This window comes from Ochlerotatus camptorhynchus, unplaced genomic scaffold, assembly GCF_037179485.1.
Source record: "Ochlerotatus camptorhynchus isolate MF236.1 unplaced genomic scaffold, CSIRO-AGI_Acam_v1.1 ptg000551l, whole genome shotgun sequence".
Classification (NCBI taxonomy): Eukaryota; Metazoa; Arthropoda; class Insecta; order Diptera; family Culicidae; genus Ochlerotatus; species Ochlerotatus camptorhynchus.
The window spans coordinates 1,187,434-1,211,450 of record NW_027041034.1 but is presented as its reverse complement, the minus strand read 5'-3'; the positions used below and the strand labels follow the sequence as shown (position 1 = coordinate 1,211,450).

At 39.7% G+C, this 24,017-nt stretch overlaps 2 protein-coding genes across 4 annotated transcripts in view; one reads left to right on the top strand and one right to left on the bottom strand.

Annotated features, from left to right (window-relative positions):
• The window catches only part of LOC135713373 (major facilitator superfamily domain-containing protein 8-like), a 115,053-nt gene that overhangs the window by 13,965 nt on the left and 77,071 nt on the right, over positions 1-24,017 (top strand). Inside the window, exon 3 of one of the 3 annotated variants that reach the window (XR_010518725.1) lies at positions 3,693-4,506. Coding sequence is in view for 2 of the 3 variants with exons in the window: in XM_065236479.1 (XP_065092551.1) it covers positions 3,693-4,365 (673 nt within the window). In the remaining variant the exon portion in view is untranslated. Of the gene's footprint in view, positions 1-3,692; positions 4,709-24,017 lie in introns of those variants that run through there. The other 2 variants (XM_065236479.1, XM_065236477.1) reach the window with 2 other exon arrangements.
• On the bottom strand, positions 5,546-7,867 carry LOC135713372 (organic cation/carnitine transporter 2). Its single transcript, XM_065236476.1, has 3 exons — positions 7,239-7,867; positions 6,048-7,174; positions 5,546-5,990 (listed from the first exon to the last, which is right to left on the bottom strand). The coding sequence occupies exons 1-3, from the start codon at positions 7,400-7,402 to the stop codon at positions 5,635-5,637; spliced, it is 1,647 nt and encodes a 548-aa protein (XP_065092548.1). The 5' UTR covers positions 7,403-7,867; the 3' UTR covers positions 5,546-5,634.

The following is a 24,017-nucleotide window of genomic DNA, read 5'->3' as shown; positions in this document are numbered from 1 at the left end:
AAATTCTTTGTATCTTCGGAGATATAGTACATTTTTGATTCATATTGACACGTTGTTGGGCTAAATATATGTGTGTGAGTAGTGTTTCCATTTTCCGGCCAAGTTTGACTTCTCGGGAAACGGAAAACAGCTGTTGGCCCTTTCCCTCCGGGGAAACGGGAAATTTGTTTGTTCAAAGTCCAGAAAGATAATAAGATGAATTCATGTAATTTATTCATCAGCATGTTTTTTTCTTCTTAACTTCTGTATAGCGAGAATAGAGAAACACATAATTTTAATATTTTTACTTCTATCGGAAAATCTTCCCGGGCTGCCAACTTTTTTTTCTTGCGACTGCTTCTGGTCCTTTCAACTAAGGACCCTCAAGAGTTATAACCGAATTATCCCAGAAGTCTCTTATAATTTTCCTAGAATTAATAATTTGATTTATTCGGAAGCTTCTTCCAAAAACCCTTCCGGCTTCCGTGGTAGCTTCTTTTGACTTCCAAGGTTCATCCAACTTTTTCAACAAGTTTCTCGTTGTCAAGTTGTCATTGGAAGTATCTATTTAATCGTTTTTTAACTATCCCAGAAGTTTTTCTCCTGAGATCTCTGGAAATTTCTCCCGACTTCCTTGATCGTCATTTTGACTTTGTATGAAAATGTCTTCTGATTTCCTCAGAAATTTCATCTGGCATCCCTTAGACAATTCCTCAGACTTTCCCTAAGGTATTCTTCTGGACGTTTTGCATACTTTTACCTTCTTCTTCTTCTTCTTCTTCTTCTTCTTTACATTTCATACTTATTGCTATCGTATAGCAGATTAATACGTGCTCTCAACTTAGTGTTCTAGATGCGCTTCCACAGTTATTAATTCAGAGTTTTCGATGCCTGTTCCATTTTTGCATTAGTATTACCAACAATCAATATGAAACTAATGATTTTGAATTGGCTCACTACTTTTTTTTTTTTCTTTGATTTGTTTTCCGTCGATCTTGTTTTCCGTGCTGAGCACCAATGCTACCGAAGGAAGGCGTGATCAGAGATGTTATGCCTCAGAACATCCCGGCGGCGCCGACTGGGATTGAACCCAGGCCTGCTGGGGTGAGAGGCAATCACGCTTACCACTACACCACCGGCGCCGCTGTTAAATTGGCTCACTACTTGACTAGCCTATTGGTCCCAAGCAAATCGATGGGGTACTTCCAGTATAATTTCCAGTACTACACTAGGTTTGTTTTGATTCGCTATGAAAGTTTGACAGATGAAATGAGGGGTTCGTGGATTTTCCTATGTTTCGAGGGGTGAATCGATTAGCTTGGGACCGATGATAGTACCAGAGCTGAGCTAAAAAGTTGAGCTCGTTTCTTCGGGACCTTCTGGTCTTAGAGTTACCTCTATGGTATTACTGTGTGGCTAGTACAATCATACTATACGCTAAGGGAAGTCGAGAAATTTTCCAACCCGAAAAATGTCAAGAGATCGTGAATCGAACCCAGCCACCTTCAGCATGGTCTTGCTTTGTAGCTGCATCTTTCCCGACTGAGCAAAGGGAGTCCTTAGATGTTTGTCATGACTCTTCTGGGAATGATCTTTTATTTTTCACCCAAAAATATGATAATCTCAAGCGTGGTTTTTGGTTTGTAGATTCGCATGCAAGTTTATCATCTCAGGAGGGCTCAATGAATGAGGTTCGAGTTTGACTTTCAGAACCCTGCCGACATTACAACATCTTGAACTTTACTCTCGATAATGAAATTATCATTCTGTGATTATGGAATTTTCGCCAAGATCTTAAGCTTTAACAAACAAGGATCCCAAACTCTGGATTTTAAGATCTCTGAATCTGAAATGGGAACGTTTCAAGATTTTTTAAATTGTATAAATTTAAAGATCTTTTACGTAGAAGACTTGGAAGTTTTTTGATTTCTCGCGTGTGTACATTTTAAGTAAAAAGGAACACTTTCAAGAGTTATGCCAGAAGGAACATTACTTTTAGGAATGCACACTTTTTTGAGCCTATCGAATACCAACAAATATGTGAGATTCGAAATGGCACGCATCAATCATCATCCTGCTTTTTACTGCTCTTCTCCTTCGTCGAACACCAGGATATTTGAGTGAGACAGTATTTAATTGAACTGGAGCAATACAGATGATGTGTGATAAAAAACTTTTGAAATTTCGATCTGATGACCCATTCGGCCTAATGGTAGTCGACTGAATGGTAGCAGGCCTAATGTCAGCGATCAATTCGGCCTAATGACGTCCACGCAAAGAACACTAAATTGAGGGCAAGCATAGAGTTTCAGTTGTTAAGTATAATAAAGGGGCGGTCCATTAGAGGGATGCAAAATTTGTAATTTTCGCTCCACAGGGTTTGAACAATTCCAAATCGAGTTCTGATTAGTATCCTAAAATTTGATCTCATTTTGTTTTTGAATCATTGACTGTGCATTTGAAATTGACAAGGAAATCACTTTTGATAAACCGAACTTATCAAACTAACACCGCCATCAGGTGGGTGAATTTTTATTGTGTGTTAGTATGCGGGGACGAGCTATCAGTTCTAGAACAATATATTAAAAAGGGCCTGTGTGCCAAATGTAAACAATTATATTAAACGTCGATTTCTCGTGCACAGCAAATAATTAATTTTGATATCACTCTAAGTGGATGCACTTCAACCGTGTCAAATATATGGTGTAATATTACTTTCGAAAAAGGACAAAATTATCATTAATACAGTGCATGAACTGACATTACGCTGCTTTTACTGCATTTGTTTATTTGTGTGGCCATAAAAATTACATGAGATTTTCGATATGATTGAAGTGCATTCTCTTGGATGTAATATTAAAATTTATTTTTTGCTGTGTGGATAAGATCTAATTTGGCGGTAGTTTGCTCTATCAGCTGGTGTAATCAATGTACGTGGGTGTGTTGTGATTCGTGAGCAATCGACGTTCAACAACCGGTTTACGTTTGGATCATTTGCCCTTTTCACATGTTGCTCGAGAGTATCTATAAATTGACGTTTGTAATTATTGTTTACAAAAGCACATACGTCGATTTGAATAGATGCTCGAAAAAATTGCTTCAGAAAACATAGCGTTTACGGAACATGCATGAATTACAGCCTTTGCTTAAGTTGGTTTCAGAAGTTGTAACCGTAATACATATAGGGGGCTGTCCATAAACTACGTAGACAATTTGGGGGGGGGGGGGGTTGACAAATATGCACGACCCATACAAATTTTAATTTTTTTGTATGGACAACTGTCTACGCAGGGGGAGGGGGGGGGGGTCAAGAATCCCAAAAAACTGTCTAAGTAGTTTATGAACAGGCCCTAGGGTAATTGACGGCTTCGGCAATACCTTATTCTATTATCGTCGGGGGGGTAAACAACGTCCTTGAGAGGTCGTTTTTGGCACATTGTGTTTCAGATCATCTATTGGGCTAATTTGAATGCTCTACGACTTTGTTTACCCTCTGACGATAATAGGTTAAGGTATTACCGAAGCCGACATTTCCCCTAGTAAAATTCGCTACGAAAGGCGCCTAAAATTTGTTGAAAATATTGTACGTGATCCATACAAGCATTGTGCAAATTTCATTCCGCAAACGTTAGTTTTTTTACTTTATATCTGCGTTGTAAAATTTAATGCATTAACAAGATAACACCACTTTAACTTTCTCCTTTCCTTTCCAGACTACTCTCCCCGATCGCCTTGGATCAATTCGGCTGGAACAACGAAGAATCTCTCTTCTACTTGGGAATTCTCATGACGGTCGGTGCTCTAATCTCCTGTATCCTATTCCTACTGCTGGATCCAATGTGCAAGCGCTTCAGTGAATCGAACGTCTTAGTGTACGGTGCAATGTTTGCTCTCTTCGTCAGTCAGGTTGTGTTGATTCCATTCGGGAAGGAACCGATCACATCGTTCTTGAATGTAAGCAATTCAACGAACAATATCACCACCAGCATCGGTTGTCCCCCGACTCAGGAGTGGTGCCAATGGATACCACCTATAGGAAAGGTTCAATTCACGATCTCCTACACACTACTTTGCATTTCGTTCTCGATCGGAACAACACTGAGCCAAGCCGTGTTTTCGAAGCTGTTGGGTCCCCGGCCACAGGGCACATGGATGGCGCTGCTGACATGTGCTGGAAGCTTCGCTCGGATACTTGGTCCCGGATCGGTAACGCTTTATGTGATTTTCGGGACATATTGGACGTTCGGAGCCGGGTCCGTTTTAACAGGATTGGTATTCCTGTGGATGTGGATATATCGGCACAGTTTAGATCCCGTCAAACCTGCCGTGCAACCGGACTTGGCCGAGGAACTTAAAGTGCTTAATTCAACAAAGCTTAGACAATAGTAGGTTTCATACAGGAATTGTAGCTGTGATCTGTACGCATGAGATAAGTAATTAAGTTTTATTATTGTTTTGTTGTTACGTAATTTCTACGGCCTTTATCTGCCTGAAGTAGTTCGTAAAATAGAAAAAAAAAAGTTTATCGTGGAAGCGAACAAACATGTTATAATTGAATGAAAGGTCGCATGAGAAATAAAGGTTCATCGTGTTGATGCCACTTGAACTCTCCAGAACTCGTTATTGCCAAAACGTGACATGCTTTCCCATATTATTAGGTGGCATCAAGTGGCCATTCATATTTAACAGCTTCGATGATTTCAACCTTTACTGGTTTTCTGTGTGTCTCGTGTTTGACTGCGGAATTTTTGACTCAGACAATTTTGTTTGTTTGCAAATAATATTGTAACCTGTTTATGTAGGTCGGTAAAGAATGAGTCAACCTATAAACCATGTACATGAAACTTGCATGCAATCTTGTGTTCAAAGAAGCAAGTTAGGAAAGAAATTTCAGGCATGCGGTCATTCACAGATACCTACGCGGGACGCGGATTGTTGAATGTAACTCAAACAAAAACATTCAAATTTTATTACGAGAAACGCAAAACATCTAACTTCACAGAACACACTTGCGGGACTTCACAGCGAAACTTGCGGGAAAAAATCACCTAACCCGAGTGGATTACAATCTCTTCATGATGGTGTTTATTTCGAATCAGAATAGTACAAGACGTCCATCGAGACTGGAGGATAGATCAAATTGAACGAAAACTAAGAAGTGCGAAACATCCGAGAAATTGAAGGCAAGCGTGAGGGGCGCAACATATAGAAAATTATAGACAGTTTCTCTCTCCAAATACTTCAATAATTTGGTTGAATTTGATCAATAACAAAACTCATCCGATTCCTTGCTTGCGTGCATCATGACGGACCACATCAGGTGATTTTGGTTTTATTGTTCAACTAGGTTAACCACCTTATCAAAGGTATCAGTCGTGATATGCTTGAAACCCAGCAGATGATTTGTTTTTCATGATGCGTGTTATCATTATCAATACTGAAATGTTTTCATTGGATTCTTTTATATTTGTCTAAGGCTACTCCAACCAAGAGTAGTATTAAAATAAATGGCATGTGATATAAATTCTACATAAACATTTCTACAAAACGTATTTGTAAAATAGTTCAATATGTTGGTCTACTTGATTAGAATCTTTCAAATATGTCACATTTTGTACTCCTAAAACAGGTCATCAGTTTATTCACTACAGTTTGCTAGGCAAATCGTTCCTTGTCTTTGTTCCCTACGTCGGTCTTTAAATTCATTGCTTCGTCTACCGTGTTCGGAAGCTGAGTATTGAGCGTTTCCGGGAACTCCAGAATCGCAAGTCCAGATGCAATGCCGATGCTACCGAAAATGACCATCGGTAGCGGTGCCCAGACCTTTGCCAGAAGCGGTGTTTGCGGAGCGATCATTGAACCGATCCGACCGAACATTGAGCACACGGATAGAAGGCTTTGTCGTAGGTTGGTGGGGAAGATTTCAACCGTGTAGATGTAAAGCGTTCCAAAAGACATGGTGATGGCCATTTTGCTGACAAGGAACATGATCAGGCTGAGCCAGTGGTTTCCTGAAAGTAATAGCGATTCAGTGGTATGGATCGATGAAAGTGTATTCTCCTTATTACCTGTTGGTATGAATTCCGAAAGGAAGCAGAATATTCCACACAGTATCATAGTGGTACATAGCGTTACTCTTCGACCGACACGGTCCAAAATCAGCTGCATGATTAAGAAACCCGGCAGCTCTATCAGTGACACCAGGATGAAGTTTAGGTACTTGTCTCCCGCTAAAGTGACGGAATTCAAGCTCAATCCATAGTAAACCAGCACATTGGTCAACCAACAGAATGAACAGTTAGCTACTCGCAGAATCAATCGGGGGTTGCTGAATGCATTTGACAGTAAGCTAAAAAAGTTGTTGCCTTCCAACACCTCAGACCCAGACTCGTCATCGCTGACAGGACAGAAACTTTCGATCGCTGAAGGAGACAGAGTTTTGCCGTTCATTTTGGCGGCTTTCTTAAGAACATCAAATGCTTTATCTCGCTGGCCCTTGGAGAGCAGCCATCGCACGCTTTCTGTAGTCATCCACAGCAATGGCAGTGAAACGATACCTGGTATGTAGAGTGCTCTCAAAAGGTATCGCCAATTACGGATTAGCATAGCTAGTAGACCTAGACCAGCTTCGGCGAACGAGAATGCACATGAGATGATGTTGTTACCGGTTACACGCATATTTGGGCCAACCAGTTCTAACGCTAAGACAAAAGCCGTCGTATACATAGTAGACCCAATCAATGGGTCCAGGAACTCCAGTGCGATGAACATTTCATAGCTGGTGGAAAATGATCGGATTAAACCGATTATAGCGCTGCCAGCTACGCTGAGCAGAAGCACCAAGCGTCGACCGAAGCGATCCGATATGTATCCTGCGATTGGTAGGGCCACAAATTGTCCCACATTGTTGATGGTGCCCACGAGCGTTAGTTTCCAATCATTGCTTGGGCATGTGACGTTGAAATCTTTAACGATTGTTACTTCATCATCTTCGAAAATAAAGCTATCGCATCCAATGATTTTTGTCTGGTCGAACTCATCCGCATCGCACAACAGGTTATCTACGCTCGCATTGCTTATCGGTAGAAACCGTTCGCACTGTGCTGGATCTCCATGCCTGAACGGGACGGTGTTGTTCAACCACGCTGGATGGTAAACAGTAGATAGTCCTTCATCACATCCTGGTATCTCACATCTACAATGACAGAAAACGGTATTCAATTGTTGCATCATGAACATCCACTTGCAATGTATCTTACCTGTAGCTCAAATTTCCCGCTGTGAACACGTAGCTGAGTGTGAAGAACGCATTCAGAATTATCGGTATCACCATCAACCCATACTGGCGGATCTGAAACCGTCCGAATTGGCCAATCTCGTTAAGAACTCCATCAAGATCAATGTCATCTTCCGATTTCGGCATTTTTGCAACCACCTACGACCAAAATCAACATGCACTGCCCTTACGACACAGAATAACACCAAATACACTCGTGGTGGAGCGAAATGAATCAATCTATTTCAGGATCGGTCCGCAATTGGACGCATGCGCTTCGCCGGAAGAATTTCTCGCCGCAAATTGACACGCAAAGGTTTTTCCTCTTTTCCAGGAGTAGCTTCCACTGCACTGATAGACTTTGAAAACCATGCAACGTGACGGGAGAGAGTTCAATTAAACACTAATTGAGATCAATCGGCTTCCAATAGCGATCAATGTTTAGATCGGTTGACCGCCAAAGTCTTCACACACCAGCTACCGACAACCAACACTTAGCTCGGTAGCATTGGATACCCGAATGGGGTCGCGAAATGTTCACTTCCGTATTGAGAACGCGATGTAAACAGTGCAGTACCACGTAGCATAGAGCTAATACTACTGTCTGCGATGGTGTCTGTAATTGAACTGAATTGAGCGGAATTGGTTGCCCATATAGGCAATGATACCGGCGTGAACAGCGAGTGAACACGAGATTTCGTTATCAATTACCGGGCATTTACTTCGAGAGGAGAGTTTGGCGCACTTTTTCCCATCTCTTCAGAGCAGTGATGACCAAAGTACGGCCCGTGGCGTTTGAATTTTCATGGATGTTGTTATCTCAGTCAGAATTTCTTTACGGGTCAAGTGTCCGAGGCAACTGAAATGACCTCTTGCGATTTGGATCGGAGCACCCCTCACTCAAGGGGAGCCTTTTCTATTTTTCGTAATTTTCAAGAAAGCACTACTTCATTTTGTTAATATCTCCGGAATTAATGAAGCGCTTTCTGTAGCTTCAACTTTTTAAAACCCGTCGTTGGAGATGCTTAACGTCAAATATCAGACTTGAAGTGGTCTTTTTTTATACGATAGATGAGGAGATGAAAGTATAGAGTTGATAGTTCCGTTAGATTATGGCAGTGTGAAAATTGTATATAGAGAGTAGATAGAGAGCAAAGATCAATTTTGAGGAAGGCACGAATCGAGTTGGTTGAATGAGTCTGATATTAAATTTTAACATTATGCATCTCCAACTATGCTTGGCATACACAGTTGTACACGCCAACTGGTCATTTGTTAATAACTTTTTACTCAGTTATTGAAATTTGTTTTTCTTTAAAGTAATTGATAGATTAGGATCATAGCTTACTAAAGATATGCTAAAAGTAGATAAATCTTAACATTTGAATCAATACCAATGATTTTTTACTCTCAAGTCGCAGATGTGCAGCGAGCATTTTTCACTTCATTTTTACAACGCAAAAACAAATACAGTTTATTACCAGAACTAAAATCTACTTTGTTTTATGTACCTATAACAAGCTTAAGCTCCATTCTATCTACTGCTTCAAAAATAACTATATTTCGTCAACTCTGTGTAAAGTTATTAACAAATGAGCACTTGGTGTGTACAACTGTGTATGCCAAGGTCCAACTATGTAAATCGTTAACTTCACGCATGGAGTAACACAAACATGATTAGTTAAAGTACATAATTCTACATGGGAGCTTACCATCAATCATACTGTCATTGGTCGATAGTTACAGTAATTCTTCACGTGTACGCTCATTTAGGCTGTCCCCAGCTCCCTCATGCGTCTCATATAATTTGAGCGGACCCTTTTTGCATCTTGCATGGAAGCATTCGGCCTGCTAGTGACCAAATGGTGGCAGCACTGTAGCAGTGTGTATCACGGACGATGACATCAACTCAAGATCAACAATTTGACTCAATTTAGTAAAAAGTGGATTTTCTTACAAATTAAGTCAAATTTTCCGAGCTTTGCCAGGAAAAACTTCTCGAATATGAGGAAAATCGACATTATGCTCAGTCCGTATTCTCAGTTTATAGTATACTAATAGACTGAGTGACACCGTGAAGTTTTTCCTAGAAAAGCTCGAAAAAACCACAAACTCGTAAATTGTAAATTGAGCCGAATTCAACTCAATTTGAGTTGATCTCATTTGTTCGTACAGATGTATGAAAGTGATCGACAGTTCGGATAAATTCCTGAAGGTGGCATTATATTTGCTTGTTCACGGACGAGAGCACGGAGCAGATGCGCACAAATCTAGATAGAGCTGGAATTAGGGCGTAACAGCTTTTGTAAACAATGACTTCTCTCGATGATTTCTAGACACTCAATGCTCGCCCAAGCAAATCAACATCACTATCAGGCAGAGGAAGTCTTCCCCTAGCCGATGGTTATGTTGGTTTGCGTTGGCGTGCCTTGAATTCCTAGAAATCATCGGGAAAAGTCATTGTTTACAAAAGCTGTTAGGCCCTAATTCCAGCTCTATCTAGAAATGATCAATTTTCGTCATTACATTAACGGTTGGAATACTTGTCATAGTTTTTAAACATTCAATCATCATACAAGGCAAAGCTCAACATATTCTCGGATCGAAAACTTATATGCCAATAAATTTCAGTGCGATTCAACACCTACTTGAGGCTGTTGGCGGAGCGATTTCCATCGGATATTTTTGAAAATTTTGTAAGCTCCAAGATCTTAACAGACCTACAAAACCCGCCATTTTGGAAAAAATGGCTTGATGATGTAGATTTAAAAACTTGGCATGGTGAGGTATAGGCACCAGTGCTGAGATTTGTCATTGTCATTGACAGACTTTCGCACGATATTGACAAAATTGTTTTTCACATAGTCGCTGACAGACTTGATCCTCAAAAAAACCTTCGTCAAAATCTTATTCATTTTTTCGTCAATGACAAAGATTAACCTGGTAACAAAAAGGGTAATTTCGTGCATTCTGTGTCACATTATTGTTGTCCAAGCAGTGCAGGACGTAGATGCTTGTTCAAATTAACGGCTCCATGTAATTGTGTTGCTCAAGCTATTTAATTTCGTTACAAATTCAGTTAATAAAAATTCTACACATGGTTTGCCTTGACGATGACTGTTAGCTCAAATGAGTGACCAAAGTTGAATTGTCAATATCATGTGTATTGTAGAGATTTTGCAGTACTGAGGCACCGACAAACCGACATGAAACTTAAACTTAACTCTTGATCGAGAATCTATAACGGCCGATTCAAATGTGCAGCGTTCCCATCTGTCAAAACCATAGAAACTTTTTATCTAGATAAAATAATTTGTCCGAAATAGATTAGACACGAACCAACTGATAAATTTTGTACTCGTCTTCGTGGCTAGGATAAATATTGTCCGCGAACACGGCGGCAGATGTCAGTTTTGTGCTTTGATCAGAAATTTCTTTATAATTTTTATGATCATTCAGGTCGGTTTGTCGATGGTATAGGCATGTCTATTAGACCTGTTAATTTTAACAGGTTCGGGATGCATCGGGTCAGCCGTGATTACTGTTCGTCATGTTTATAAGAACTTTTGTGCAAATTTAGAGCAAAATCGGTGATGATTTAGAGGTGCTTCAAGTTAATTTTATGTTTTTTTTAATCTTCACGAAAACTATGCTTGAACGAAATTTCTAAAACAGCATAAGGAACATACACATTTTTTATATCATATGGGTGAAAAGTTCGTAGAACAAATACTTTAAAATTCTTCACTTCGAGCATGAAACTAAGTCAAACTTCAATCAAATCACTTTGAATAGTCAACCTTTGGTCACAAAGTTGGTAGATATCACATTAAGCTTTGTTATGAAAGCTTTTACAGCAGTTTTCGTTGTTTCAGTCTCGAGATACAAATATTATAAGCCGTAAATTACCTAAAAACATAAAATTAACTTGAAGCACCTCTAAATCATCACCGGTTTTGCTGAAAATTTGCACATTAGTTAAAATTAACATGACGAACAGTAATCACGGTTGACCCGGTGCATCTTAAACATTTCTGTTGAAATAACCCGGTCTAATGTCTATGTCTATTTATCGATAAATAAAAACAATTAACATCATTCGTTTTCTACCGCACCAAAACGTGCAATCTATAATTCTTTGAAATATTTGATTGTATGTATCAATATTGCAAATCCTCCACTCAGGCAAGGTTGCAAATACTCATTTCAGCTAAAACAATGTTATTTTTAATTATGAAATAATTAGATGCCATGATCATATTTTGGATTCGGTAGGATACAAGAAGAGGTTGCAAAGAATGTGTTTGACATATTAAACCTGTTTATTTCACTTCATGAGAGTCACAATCAGAGATTTTTCACACACTCACTCATTCACTCACTCACTCACTCAGCGATCAGCAAATCGCTGATTGTGACTCATAGAAAGCAAAATTTACAGGTTTTATGTTTCCAACGCATACTTTGTAACCTCTTCTTGTAAGTTACAAGTAAAACATGCCATCATACCATCTTTTGGTTTTATTATTCCGAAAAACATTATTTTAGCTGAAATGAGTATTTGCAACCTTGCACTCAGGTCACGATACAATATTTGAATTTAGGAAAAATCAGAGAATTTCTTTCCAATTTTTATCAACTGTGGAAATTTTCATAGATTTTTTAATCTGATTTTATGGATTACTGATAGCTTTTTTTTTATTTATTTCAAGCAAAAATAGACTACATACAATGGTTACAATGTTGCTATGCATTATAACTACTTATCATTTTGCTACACAATGTTCCTTCTAAAATGCTTGGTTCATAAGTTATGAATTTTCAAAATTTGTAATGTCCGTAAAAATCAAAAATATCAACTTAAATTTTTCGGGAAAATTAACTGCATGCAAATATAAAGTTCCAGTTGTAGTTGTAGTTGTTCTAGTTGTATGTTTTGAGAGCTGATATTTGAAATCTTGAAATGTCTAGATTATAATGAGATTGATCAGAGTTAAAAAAATCTCTTTTACTACGTAGCTACTCTGATTAAGTGTCATGCCCGTGTTTTTTTAGTCAGACGAGCGGAGCGACGGGCAAGCTTCTAGATTAAGTTTCAAAAGAAAAAGCACCTTAAGAAACAGCTTCTTAAGAAACCGCTTCTAAGGAAATAGCTTCAAAAAAAAAGGAAAATTTAAAAAGAAGTTTCTAATAGTAAATTCTACAGAAAAAAACTTTTTAAAGAAGCTTCTAGAAGCAGCATTTAAACAAGAAGCTTACTCCTCCGAAAAAATAAAGACGTTTTAATTATTCAAAAATTATTGAAAACATACAAAAAAAAAACAAGTTTTTTTCTTATTTTCTAAACAAAATTTACGTGAAAACATTTTTATTAGGACATCATAGCATAAAGTTGGACTCAAAAATCCACAAAACATCGACATTTCGGTTGCTGAGGGTGCATTTTTTTTCATGATGGAATAGAAAAAATATGTTTATACAAGTAATTTTTCTCATAAACCTAAGGAAAATCCAGATTTTCTTGGATATTTGATATCTTTTGTCAATTTTCTTAGAAAAAGAAAAGAAGCTTCTTTTCGACGGTAATTCTAGACACTTGCCCGTCGCTCCGCTCTTATGAGTAAATCCGAGTAGCTGTGCATTGAAAGAGCATTTTTAAAAGGTTTAAGAAGCATTTAATCAATTTGTTATTGCAAATCCGATTTTCTTGTTTCAGAATAACAAATTGCGTCAATTGCACGTCTCAATTGCGTTTAATTAAAGCTACAGCTTTCCCCCGAAGAACGCGTTACCCACTGAGTTCTACCCACCGCTTTGTCTCGGTGGGTTTTCAACCAAACGCTCTGATTTTCTGCCGGTGACTAGTTTTCCATTGGCACTACTCACATGCAAAAAATCAGACCGACTGGTTGAAACCCCGCCGAGAAAAAGCGGTGGGTGCAACTCAGTGGGTAATGTATTTCTTGGGGGATAGCTGTACACTCTTTTAAATTAATCAGCTTACCTCAATTGTTTTATTTGTTCCTTCCAGGAGAATGTCCAGTAAATAATTGTATCATGCCATCATGCAACACTAACATCACAGACAAACAGACATAACACATTGAATATCGTTCAAATTAAAATAACGTCGCTAAAACACTACCGCCATCTGTTGAATATACTGTGATGGGCAGTACGCTGAAAAAATGACGGTAGTGTGCGAACGTCAAACGCAACCCGAGCAAAGTCCAGCATCAAAATGACAGCAAATTAAAATCAAGTTTTGATATCAACATCAAACTGAAATCATAATTTGATTTCAGTTTCGCAATTCACAAATTTGATACCAAATTTTGTTTTCATTTTGCTGTACATTAGCTCTTCAAAAAAATGTTGTTGCGGGTTTGTTTTCATTGCCTTAGCATAACATCAAATTGAATACTTGTTTTGTTATCAACAGGCAAAATTTATATCAAATTAAGTTTTCAGTTTGCTCTCACTGATAGCAGAAATAGTTTCAATTTGATATCACAGGAAGATTTTTTTGCTCTCAATTTTGATATTTTAACCGTTAAATCGACCAAAACGACAGCAACCTGAGTAATCATTATCAGCAAAATCACAACATCAAATTTAGATTTCCATTTGATCTCAGGCTTTGCTCGGGAAGGGAATTGACTATGCCCACAGGTGGCGGTACTACCAACTTAAAAATATTAAAATTGATAGTTAAGTGCGTTTTCGATGAACAACTTACGAGTGATATGTTTATTTGTCTGTACTAACATCAGTAGCATATTAAAGCCAATGCACACTGCACAGTAAACAATTCTGAAAATTACTGGTGATGTAAACATCCATGCGTGTAAACTTGTATTTTTTTTTTATCACGCAAAAACCCAACTTGCTAAAAATATTGCGAGCACCAATGCTACCAACACCAACACCTGGACCCTACCTATCGACCCATCAACTCATGACCCGGGGACCAACGACTTTACATCCCTTCCAAAGAAGGCGTGATCAGAGATGTTATGCCTCAGAAAATCACGTCAGCGCCGACTGGGATTGAACCCAGGCCTGCTGGGGTGAGAGGTAATCACCACCGGCGCCACTAAACATAATCCTTATTTGATTTTCGTTTGACCTGCCATTTTGGTCCGTTTTGCCAAAATTCCCGTATCCTGCAAACAAATATTAATTAAAGGTCATGTTTTTAATGAGAGAATCTTATCAAAAAAAGTTATTCTTGGGGAAAAAGGTCAGAAATTCATAGGAAAGAATCAGGTTTGAGGTAGGGTTTTTGATCTAAGTTCCGTCCTACTAAGCACAACCCGCGCTTTACCTCTCTTTTCTGAACGAGTTTCAACATAAAACAGAATATTTCTGTCAAAAATGACTTTTAAATTTATTCACCTTTCGATACGTACCGTTGGATTTGATAAAGAGTCACAAATTGTTGAGATATTGTTTAAAATCTAATACTGCTTCTTGAATCTAAATTCATTCTACGAGTTTCAATTCCGTCCTAACGCATTGAAACGCCATTAGATTTTCTTCGTCCTACGGATAAACGTAGAAAAAGGGGATTCGCTAGGAGCGCTTATTTTGTTCTGAGAACAATGAGCGTAAATATTCATACAATGCGCTCTTACAGGATTTATGTTGTAGCTAATGAACTAACGCATCGGAACAAAACTATTATTGATTTGTGCACAGTGAAATCATTGATATTATTGATCTTTTCTGATCGATAGAACGGAAATGTGCCATTACGACGAAGTAGCGCGCTACCCTATAACGAATAAAACAATTGAGACTTAGTTTTTTTTTGAATTTTGGAACAAAACTACTTAAATCCCAACTTACACTATCCTGCGCATGATAAAACCAGTTCCATTATATTCCCATAATTTTGAGCCATTTTTTATGTTTTGTCCTCAGTACATTGGCCACATTCGGACATGTTTCGGATACCCCCTGCAAAATCGCCAGTTTCTGATCAATCATCTAAGTTTTGAGTTTTCATGTGTTTTGATGAATCGCATGATGGGTTTTGGCCGAATTTAGAAAATGGCCACTTCCACGGGGCTCCTAGAAAGTGTCCAGAAGTGGTCAATGTGGACCTGAGCACTAAGTGTGACTGTCAATGAACTTGATTTACCTGATGAGTTTTAGCCAATGTCAGAAACTGGCCGTTTCACTGTTCACCTGGACACATAATATGACTAACCATTGACCGTATATTCTCAATCTCAGGTATTTGCATGTGTTGCATGATGGTGTGATAAAACTTTGAGCCATTTTGTGATAACGACCACTCGCTTCCATAAGTCAAACAACATTTCAGAACTGTTGGTCAAAATAAAAAACAAAATCAAAAAAAAAATCAGATTGACCGCCCACGGTTGCTGCTCTGTTATTACCAGATCAGCTGCAATTAAAGGGTGATACGGTCAAAATTTGGTCAAGGGAAAACGCGTGTAAATCGGTGAAATCGTTTATTTAAAAAATCAAATTAAATTTCTTTTTCAAGTTCAATTAGTATAAAATTCAGGAAAAATATTCAGTTAGGCTTCCGCTTTTCCAAATCCGAATTGCCGGGCCTTACGCTTGACCCCTGCCATCAGATTTTGTACAGCCACCTTGTCCACCTTCTTCGCCGCAGAAAGCCAGTTTGCCTTGAACTGCTGCTCGCCCTTAGCAGTTTTTTTGGTCTTCTTTAGGTTCCGCTTGACAATAGCCCAGTATTTCTCAATTGGGCGGAGCTCTGGCGTGTTGGGAGGGTTCTTGTCCTTGGGAACCACCTGCACGTTGTTGGCGGCGTACCACTCCATGGCCTTTTTACCGTAATGGCAAGATGCCAAATCCGGCCAAAACAGTACGGAACAACCGTGTTTCTTCAGGAAAGGCAGCAGACGTTTATTCAAACACTCTTTCACGTAAATTTCTTGGTTGACAGTCCTGGAAGCTATGAAAATGCTGCTTTTCAAGCCACAGGTACAGATGGCTTGCCACACCAGATATTTCTTTGCGAACTTTGACAGTTTCATGTGCTTGAAAACATCTGCTACCTTTCCCCTTCCTTTTGCCGTATAAAACTCCTGTCCCGGAAGCTGCTTGTAGTCGGCTTTGACGTAGGTTTCGTCGTCCATTACCACGCAGTCAAACTTCGTCAGCATCGTCGTGTACAGCCTCCGGGATCGCGCTTTGGCCGTCGTATTTTGTTTATCATCGCGATTTGGAGTCACTACCTTCTTGTAAGTCGATAGTCCGGCTCGTTTTTTTGGCTCGATGCACGGTTGTAGACGATACACCCAGCTTATTTGCGGCATCTCGGAGAGAGAGGTTAGGGTTTCGCTTGAAACTACCGGCAACTCTCTTTGTCGTCTCAGCGGCTTCCGGTTTTCGATTTCCCCCCGATCCAGACTTCCTGGCTGTCGACAAACGTTCCCCAAACACTTTAATTACATTTGTAACGGTTGATTTGGCAACTTTTAGCGATTTTGCCAACTTTGCGTGCGAGTAGCTCGGATTTTCGCGATGCGCGAGCAAAATTTTGATACGCTGCTCTTCTTGCTTGGACGGCATTTTGACAACTGAAGAGTGAATTCCAAAATCAAAATAGGAGCAACATTCTACACACATACACCTTCAAAATGAGGGGTGTTCAGGTTTTTTAAATGCAGAATTGAAAGAAATACGTCAAGTTGATATTGACCAAATTTTGACCGTATCACCCTTTACACAGAGAACCAACAGATGATGTTTGGGACTAACATTCATCCTCAATGTGTAAGAACTGGAGATCTAATATTTAGCAATACCAGCGCCGGCCGTATCCGAATGCAGGTCAACTAGGGAATGGGAAGGAATGTGTTGACGTGGTACTCGCTGTGAAGGAAACCGAGAAACAGAGATGCCAGATTTATTTCTATGCAATTCCGTAGACTTGTTCAAATCTACGGATTTCTACGGATTTTTATAGTCGGAGGTGATATTTTTTTTAGTTTACGTTCAATGATAAATCGATGAAAGAACTTTTGAAAAACTAGGGACAGCCCTTTGGGTTGTACGCAATGGTGGCGTAGGACCAACAATCAATACGAAACTAACGATTTTAAATTGGCTCACTACTTGACTAGCCTATTGGTCCCAAGCAAACGATTAACGTATCCCATTCTAGTCAAAATTCTAGTACTACACAATGTTTGTTTTGATTCGCTATGAAAGTTTGACAGATAAAATGAGGGGTTAGTGGATTTTCCTATGTTTCGAGGGGTGAATCGATTAGCTTGGGACGGAAGAGAGTACCAGAGCTGAGCCAAAAAATTGAGCACGTTTCTTCGGGACCTTCTAGTCTTAGAGTTACCTCTATGGTAGGACTACGTGGTCTTATATAATAAATGTTATTTGCAGGAATTTGTGTTTTGTGTTGGAATAGGAATTTGAGCGGGGTTCTCTCTGTTTATACTATAGTATGACTATGATTGCCCTGAAAAGAAGCTTTTGATATGAATTTTAGCTGGGACATGTTCAGAAACTTAACTCTTGGTGGCCCTGAAAAGGGCCGATGGTAGTACAGGCATGAATACCATGATACTGTTGCACCTGTAGTTTTTCGCATACTTTCACTGATTGCTTCCCGGGGAGATGTTCAGCCATAGCAAGATGTGCGCGTGAGGACCAGACCAGAGTTGCTCTTTGTAGTGCAGTCAATTCCTGGATAGGATCTGTTAAGTCATTGCCATTGTGTCCTTCTGACAATCGATGTAGGAGATTCAAAAAATGGGGCCACTTTATCTCATTTGCACTGAGTGTGAGGAACATCGTAGGCTTTCCCAATTGTCGCATCATGGTGAACAAATTTCTCTTCCTTTGTTGCCAATTCTGTACTGAAATCGGTATTGATTTGAGGAAGGATAGATTTCGCTCAATGCACTGCTCGATGAATAAGGCGGTCCTTAAGGTTGACACGTGTAAAGTTTGCGGTCCCCGTGCACTTAAAAGTGAATTGCAAGCCTTCGGAAACTCTAAGGCGATGAACTTTCATTGTCATATACAACAAATGTTGTGGTTTGGCCACACGCCTGTCTTGACGACGAGTTTCACTGGATGCCATCATGAAATATGTCACCCGAACCCCTGACATGAATTTCCGTAGATGTCCGAAACATATGGCAGGCAAAGCTATCTCTTCACCGTGCTCGTCATAAATTAATGAAAGAGGAACCCTGTTTTGCGCGGGAGCGATCTCCAGGCATTTGTCCTCATTCCAAAGGAGCGTTTCCTCGGTGCTCAAGCAGCAATTCTGTCTCATTATCCACGGCAATGGTTTCCAGCTCAATTTGAGGATCCACTGCGGGGGTTTCAAGACCATCTATGGCAATCTGATCAATTGTGATCCTGTAGCGGTGGTACAGTGAGGTGCCTTTTGATGAACACGTTGAGGGCCTGATCATCATCGAGCTGACGGGGAATAGAGCGGCGTCTCTCTTACACAACGCAAACGGTAGAACAACATTCGAGCAAAAAGAAGATTATCAAATAACTATCATATGACATATGTGATTTCGTTCTTATTCCTCAATTTGGTGTAAATTAAACCATTTCTGATCAATTTTTTTTTATTTCTATGACATCGTTGCTTGCTAATTTCAGATTCACACAAGCACACCATCAGCAGCTCTTATTATGAGAAAAAAAATTAAAATACATACATTCGCGATGCCCTTGGGCGACAGTGTCGTATGACAGATAATTGAGCAAGAAAACGGTTGACAAGTTGCAGAGGTGTATTTTACTTTATGCTTCTTTCCCTTCAGAATCAGATTATGCTCTAGATTGTAAAATTCGATACTGAAGGGAGACGTACACTGAAGAGAAAAATCCGTAGAAACTGTACCGAATTCCGTAGATTTTGCCTACGGATCCGCATTTCCGCAAAAATTTGTAAAATCCGTAGATCTACGGAGATTTCCGTAGATCTGGCATCTCTGCCGAGAAATCCTCTGCGCTTCCACGAGAAATCACTGGGATGTTGGATGTGGGGAAATGTTGCACGCACACGCAGGGATCGTTTTTTGGTAGAGCGATTATAATACACAAACACACACACACACACACACACACACGCGCGCGCACTCATCCAATTTCTATTTTTAGATCAGGACCCACACTGTGGTAAGTGATGCGATCGGTGTTAAAGAAGAATTTGTTTTCATTAAAATCTAGTGGGTATAGAATAAGGCAAAGTGAAAAATTGCAAGGCAGGGGACGGGCCTGGGATTGAACTCCCGACCTTCTGCTCAGTAAGCAGAAACGGTAACCACTGAGCTACCGAGCCTCGTCTGTTGGTCAAAATAAAAAAAACATGGAGTAAACTGATTTATTTCAAAGAATATATCTTTAAATTGGTGCTAAAATTGTCCAAGTTGATGCATACATTTTGCCCTTTGTTAATCTGAAACTTAATTTACTATTTTCACCAATGAAATATTTTCAAGTCTTCTGCAGCTTGTTTTTAATTTTATTGAAAAACTTGCGACTTAAAATAATCCGAAGTTTCTATAAATTCGATAATATTCGTGTTTCAATATCCCGTGTAGTTTCGGCACTTTCTTACCTACTATCCTCAGGGAGTAAAATCTTTGAGCGTTGATTTTTTGCATGAAGGTGCATCATATTCCAGAGCATCGTTTTTGTAAATATGAACAATGGATAACAATAGAGTGTAAATAATGCTGCGTATCACATAGAGAATATCGAGATAATACAAAACGCATTGTCAGAATTGCATTCTGGTGGCTTCCGTGGACCAACCCACACAAACCTACAATCATAGATGCGCGCTCATTGGACTTCCAACTTTGTTGAGACGTCTTAGTTTCTTGCGGAAACTGTTAATTTTTGGCATGCTTAGTACCAGCATATCGATTGATGTACGTCAGAGATTTACTATCCACTAGAGTGATACAAAATTAAAAAAAATCGCTCCGCAGTGCTCAACAGGTAGCAACATTTGAACTCATTTAGTTAAAAACTTACTGTGCACAAACCATTTGAAGTCTGCATGGGAATTACTATGGAAAAGCAAACTTTTGAGCATTCCAACAAATCGCCATATTTATCTGATACATTTTTTGATAGCTATGCTGTTTTGGAGTTTTCTCAGCTACAACTTCGCTCAAGACCTTGCACTTATCGATTGAATGTAAGGAAGAATTATTTTTTAATGGATCAAGACACTGATGTCTTAAGACCAGCAGAAAAAGGCGCGTAAAATAGAGCACACAAATCATGGCTACTTACATGTCACACTACACAATACAGTTTTGCCGACAAATCTGCTGCTTGATCTTTAGCAAAGTTGTAGCCGATTCTATGAGAGCAATATAGAAAAAAAGGTAGACGGCAATTAACAAAAAGTTTGTATTTCCCATGTAGTACTTCCCATGCAAACTTCAAATGGTTTGTGCATAATATGTTTCTAGCTAAACGAGGTCAAATGTTGGGTAGCTAATCAGGGCCCGATTTGGAACAATTCAAGCACTGTGGAGCGAACATTTCTCCAATCTCCGCAATTTTTACTTTCTGTGAACTGGCTGGCACAGCACCGCATACGGAGAAAGCAATCTTCTGCAGACTATTCAATGACATATGAGGTATTTGATTTAAATTTAACGTGCATTTAATTTTAATATGAGTAGACTAGGTTTTAAGAATACAAATACGATGCTTTTAAACAGTCCGTGTGACTATGATAGCAAATGTGGTGAACAAATAATCAACAAAATGCTCTTTTCCCAGGGATCTAACCATAGCGGCGCCATTGGTATAGTGGTAAGCGTGATTGCCTCTCAACCCAGCAGGCCTGGGTTCAATCTCAGTCGGCGCCGCCGGGATGTTCTGAGGCATAACATCTCTTATCACGCCTTGTAAAGTTGTTGGTCCCCGGTTCATGAGTTGATGGGTCGATAGGTAGGGTCCAGATGTGGCAGCTGCCTCTCTGGCATCGGTAGCATTGGTGCTCAGCACGGAAAACAATTCAAGAAAAAAAGGGTTCTAAGCTTTGGAATAAGTTCAAATTAGTCCTGATTATTATTTTCCATTCCCCAATCTAAATAAATGGCACATATTAAGACTGCATATTTGGGAACATTTTAAGAGTTGAAATTAAACACAAGCTCCGTCAGTCAAACATAATCGTCCATCAAACAGTTGACCATATCCATTGGAACAACTTTTCCTAAGACAGTGTCGCTCACTATAATCAAGATTTCAAGGTAAAATTCACAATAAGACACAAATTTGCTCAAAGTCTCACAAGAGAACTGCAAACTAAATTGTTCACCATCTAATAGGCCATGTCCATCTGAACAACCTTGCAAAAAAACAACATTGCTCTTTCCATTTAAAAATGGGATCCAGCTGTTCGTTCATCTATCTTTCTTTGTCTGATTTTAATTCGCAAATTCGAAAACTCGGGAACGAACCAAGCAGTTTTTTAATGGTGTGAAGATGAGTTCCTGGCCTGGTGCTCTCGGCCATCAGAAAGCATTCCCCTAAACCTAGAGGTGATGGACACATTTTCCCAAGCCATCATACTCTGCACACGGGGTCATCCGCTCCATGTTGATGGGACACAGCGCACGAGTGCCAATTGAACTTGAGGAAAGTGTGAAACATCCAGTTGGACGGGCGAGCGTAGAGCTTATTTCAGCTCCCATGCAGATTAGCACCGAAGAAGGCGCTAAAAGGTCCAGGTTATAAGCGCTACGTGACCAATTGACTTGTAATAAAGTAAATATATATGTCGGTAATTGCTTTGATAGTTGCAACATTGTTGGCAGCGCACTGTCTCGGTGTCGAATCGTGGGTCATAATTACAATATTTCATTTGTTGATTAAGATAGCGCTGAAATGTGTTTAAGTGATTACATTTATCTTTGGTGCTATCGCCGATGGCTAATTCTACAAATTTTAATAGATCTTAACGGTTTCTGATTTATCGCTAGAACGGTCAGGAAATCTATTTACAGTTATCAACACCTTTAAGCCCTCAGGATATGGGTTCAGTAGTTTTTGAACAGTGGCTGCAGTGTAATTATTATCAGTGGCAGGTGCAAAACAAATCATGTTTTACGACCAAAACTTCTCCGCCAGCTCATCGTTGAATGTTGTTAGCTCTGCACTACAAATAGTTTTCATTTTTCGTCCAGTGATAATTATTTATGCTCTAACTCGTTTTTAACTAGCTGTGAATTTTATTTCCCGGGCTCTAAATATGCCGTCGCGGGAATGGGACCTATCACTGTTCTCTGCTTTCTAGGCTCGTTTTTATCACCGGGGTGCGTGGATGTATGTTGTTAGTTGTTGTTCTTGTCCAATAAAATTAGAACAACCGAAAGCCGCCACTGCAGCAGCACTGCCAAGCAACGGCAGGTTGCTCAAATGCACGCAGAATGGAATCTTCATGAAGCCACACGACCTAAACTGAGGTCTTCAATTGGAACTATCCGAGTCTAAAACCGAGAGATCGTAAAACAAGTGTGGCCCGGGAAAATTGGACCATAAAACGCTCTTTTCGGAGTTGAATTTATACATTTTTAATAAAGCCTTTTAATCATTCCCGAAAGGATGGTTGTTTTTCTTTTGTTGGTTTTATGGGATTTTCAACTGTTTATAGTTTTCGATAAAATAAAAGCATTTCGTAAATGAGCCCGAAAGGGGATCATTTCTGCTTCAAATTGAAGGCCGTAGCAATAGGTTTAGGGCGTAAGATGGATTAAGCTCTGCGGGGTTCATGAATCTTGAGGGCCCATAAACAAGTCGGAAGAAATAGGTTAGAGAATGGCTTCAACTCCAATATCGACCACAGCCAGGGAGCTCCCATTAAAGTAATAACTCTTGGAGCTAATATGCATTTTACGACCTGCCGGAACATAAAATTGCTGCATATTCTCATACATGCACAAATGCTAAATTGTTGTTGCGGCGATGGCAGAGAGCATTTGGCTGGATATGTTTAAAACAAATAATGCATATTGCAATCGTCCCACGAGCTCTTCTGCCGGGCACGGTTGGCCAAGCCTGAAAGGCGTGCAGATACATATGCTTATATGTAATGACAGAACTACCTTAGCACCTATTTAGCTATTAGGCAAATAATCATAATTTGTACTTCATGATACGGTTGACTTAAGATACACATCTCATTCCAGCGACACCCGCCCAACCAGTGTACGAGGAGTGTGGGACCTCTAATGCCCCGGGAAAGGATAATTTGTTGCTTTAATTTAAATGACAGTGCAATTTATGGTCGTTTGGTGTGTATACCTGCACATATATGAAGTCGCATCCTTCCTCTCTCCGAACCGAACAACCGGATCGGTAGCAGCAACAGCATCCAAGCTGATAGGACGAAATGCAACAACTTGCTGCCAGCAGGCCGGAAGGGCCTGACCATTGTTGACTTGGCCTACGACGACCGACCACGCACATGGACACCAGCTATCGGTCCATAAATTAAAGCCTCAAGTCGCCATTTTCACCACACTCAGTCGATAAAGCCCGGTGCTGACTCGAAAGTTGACGATTAATGGCTTTTCGCAGAATTTATAAGCTAGTAATTGTGTAATTAAATTATAATTGCGATTATCACTTATTTGCATATGCACTCACGGAGTATGTAGGCAGGAGTGTGTGTGTGTGCATAGAAAACCACAGAAGCCTCTCACGCGTTTGCACGAGTGCAAGTTCAGATCTTGATGGACTGTTT

Excerpts from the sequence above, each read along its gene's own strand:
- LOC135713372 (XM_065236476.1), bottom strand. The coding sequence starts at position 7,402 with ATGCCGAAATCGGAAGATGACATTGATCTTGATGGAGTTCTTAACGAG. Across the intron at positions 7,175-7,238 it reads GCGGGAAATTTGAGCTACAG|ATGTGAGATACCAGGATGTG; the intron begins GTAAGATACATT and ends CTGTCATTGTAG. Across the intron at positions 5,991-6,047 it reads TTCGGAATTCATACCAACAG|GAAACCACTGGCTCAGCCTG; the intron begins GTAATAAGGAGA and ends TATTACTTTCAG.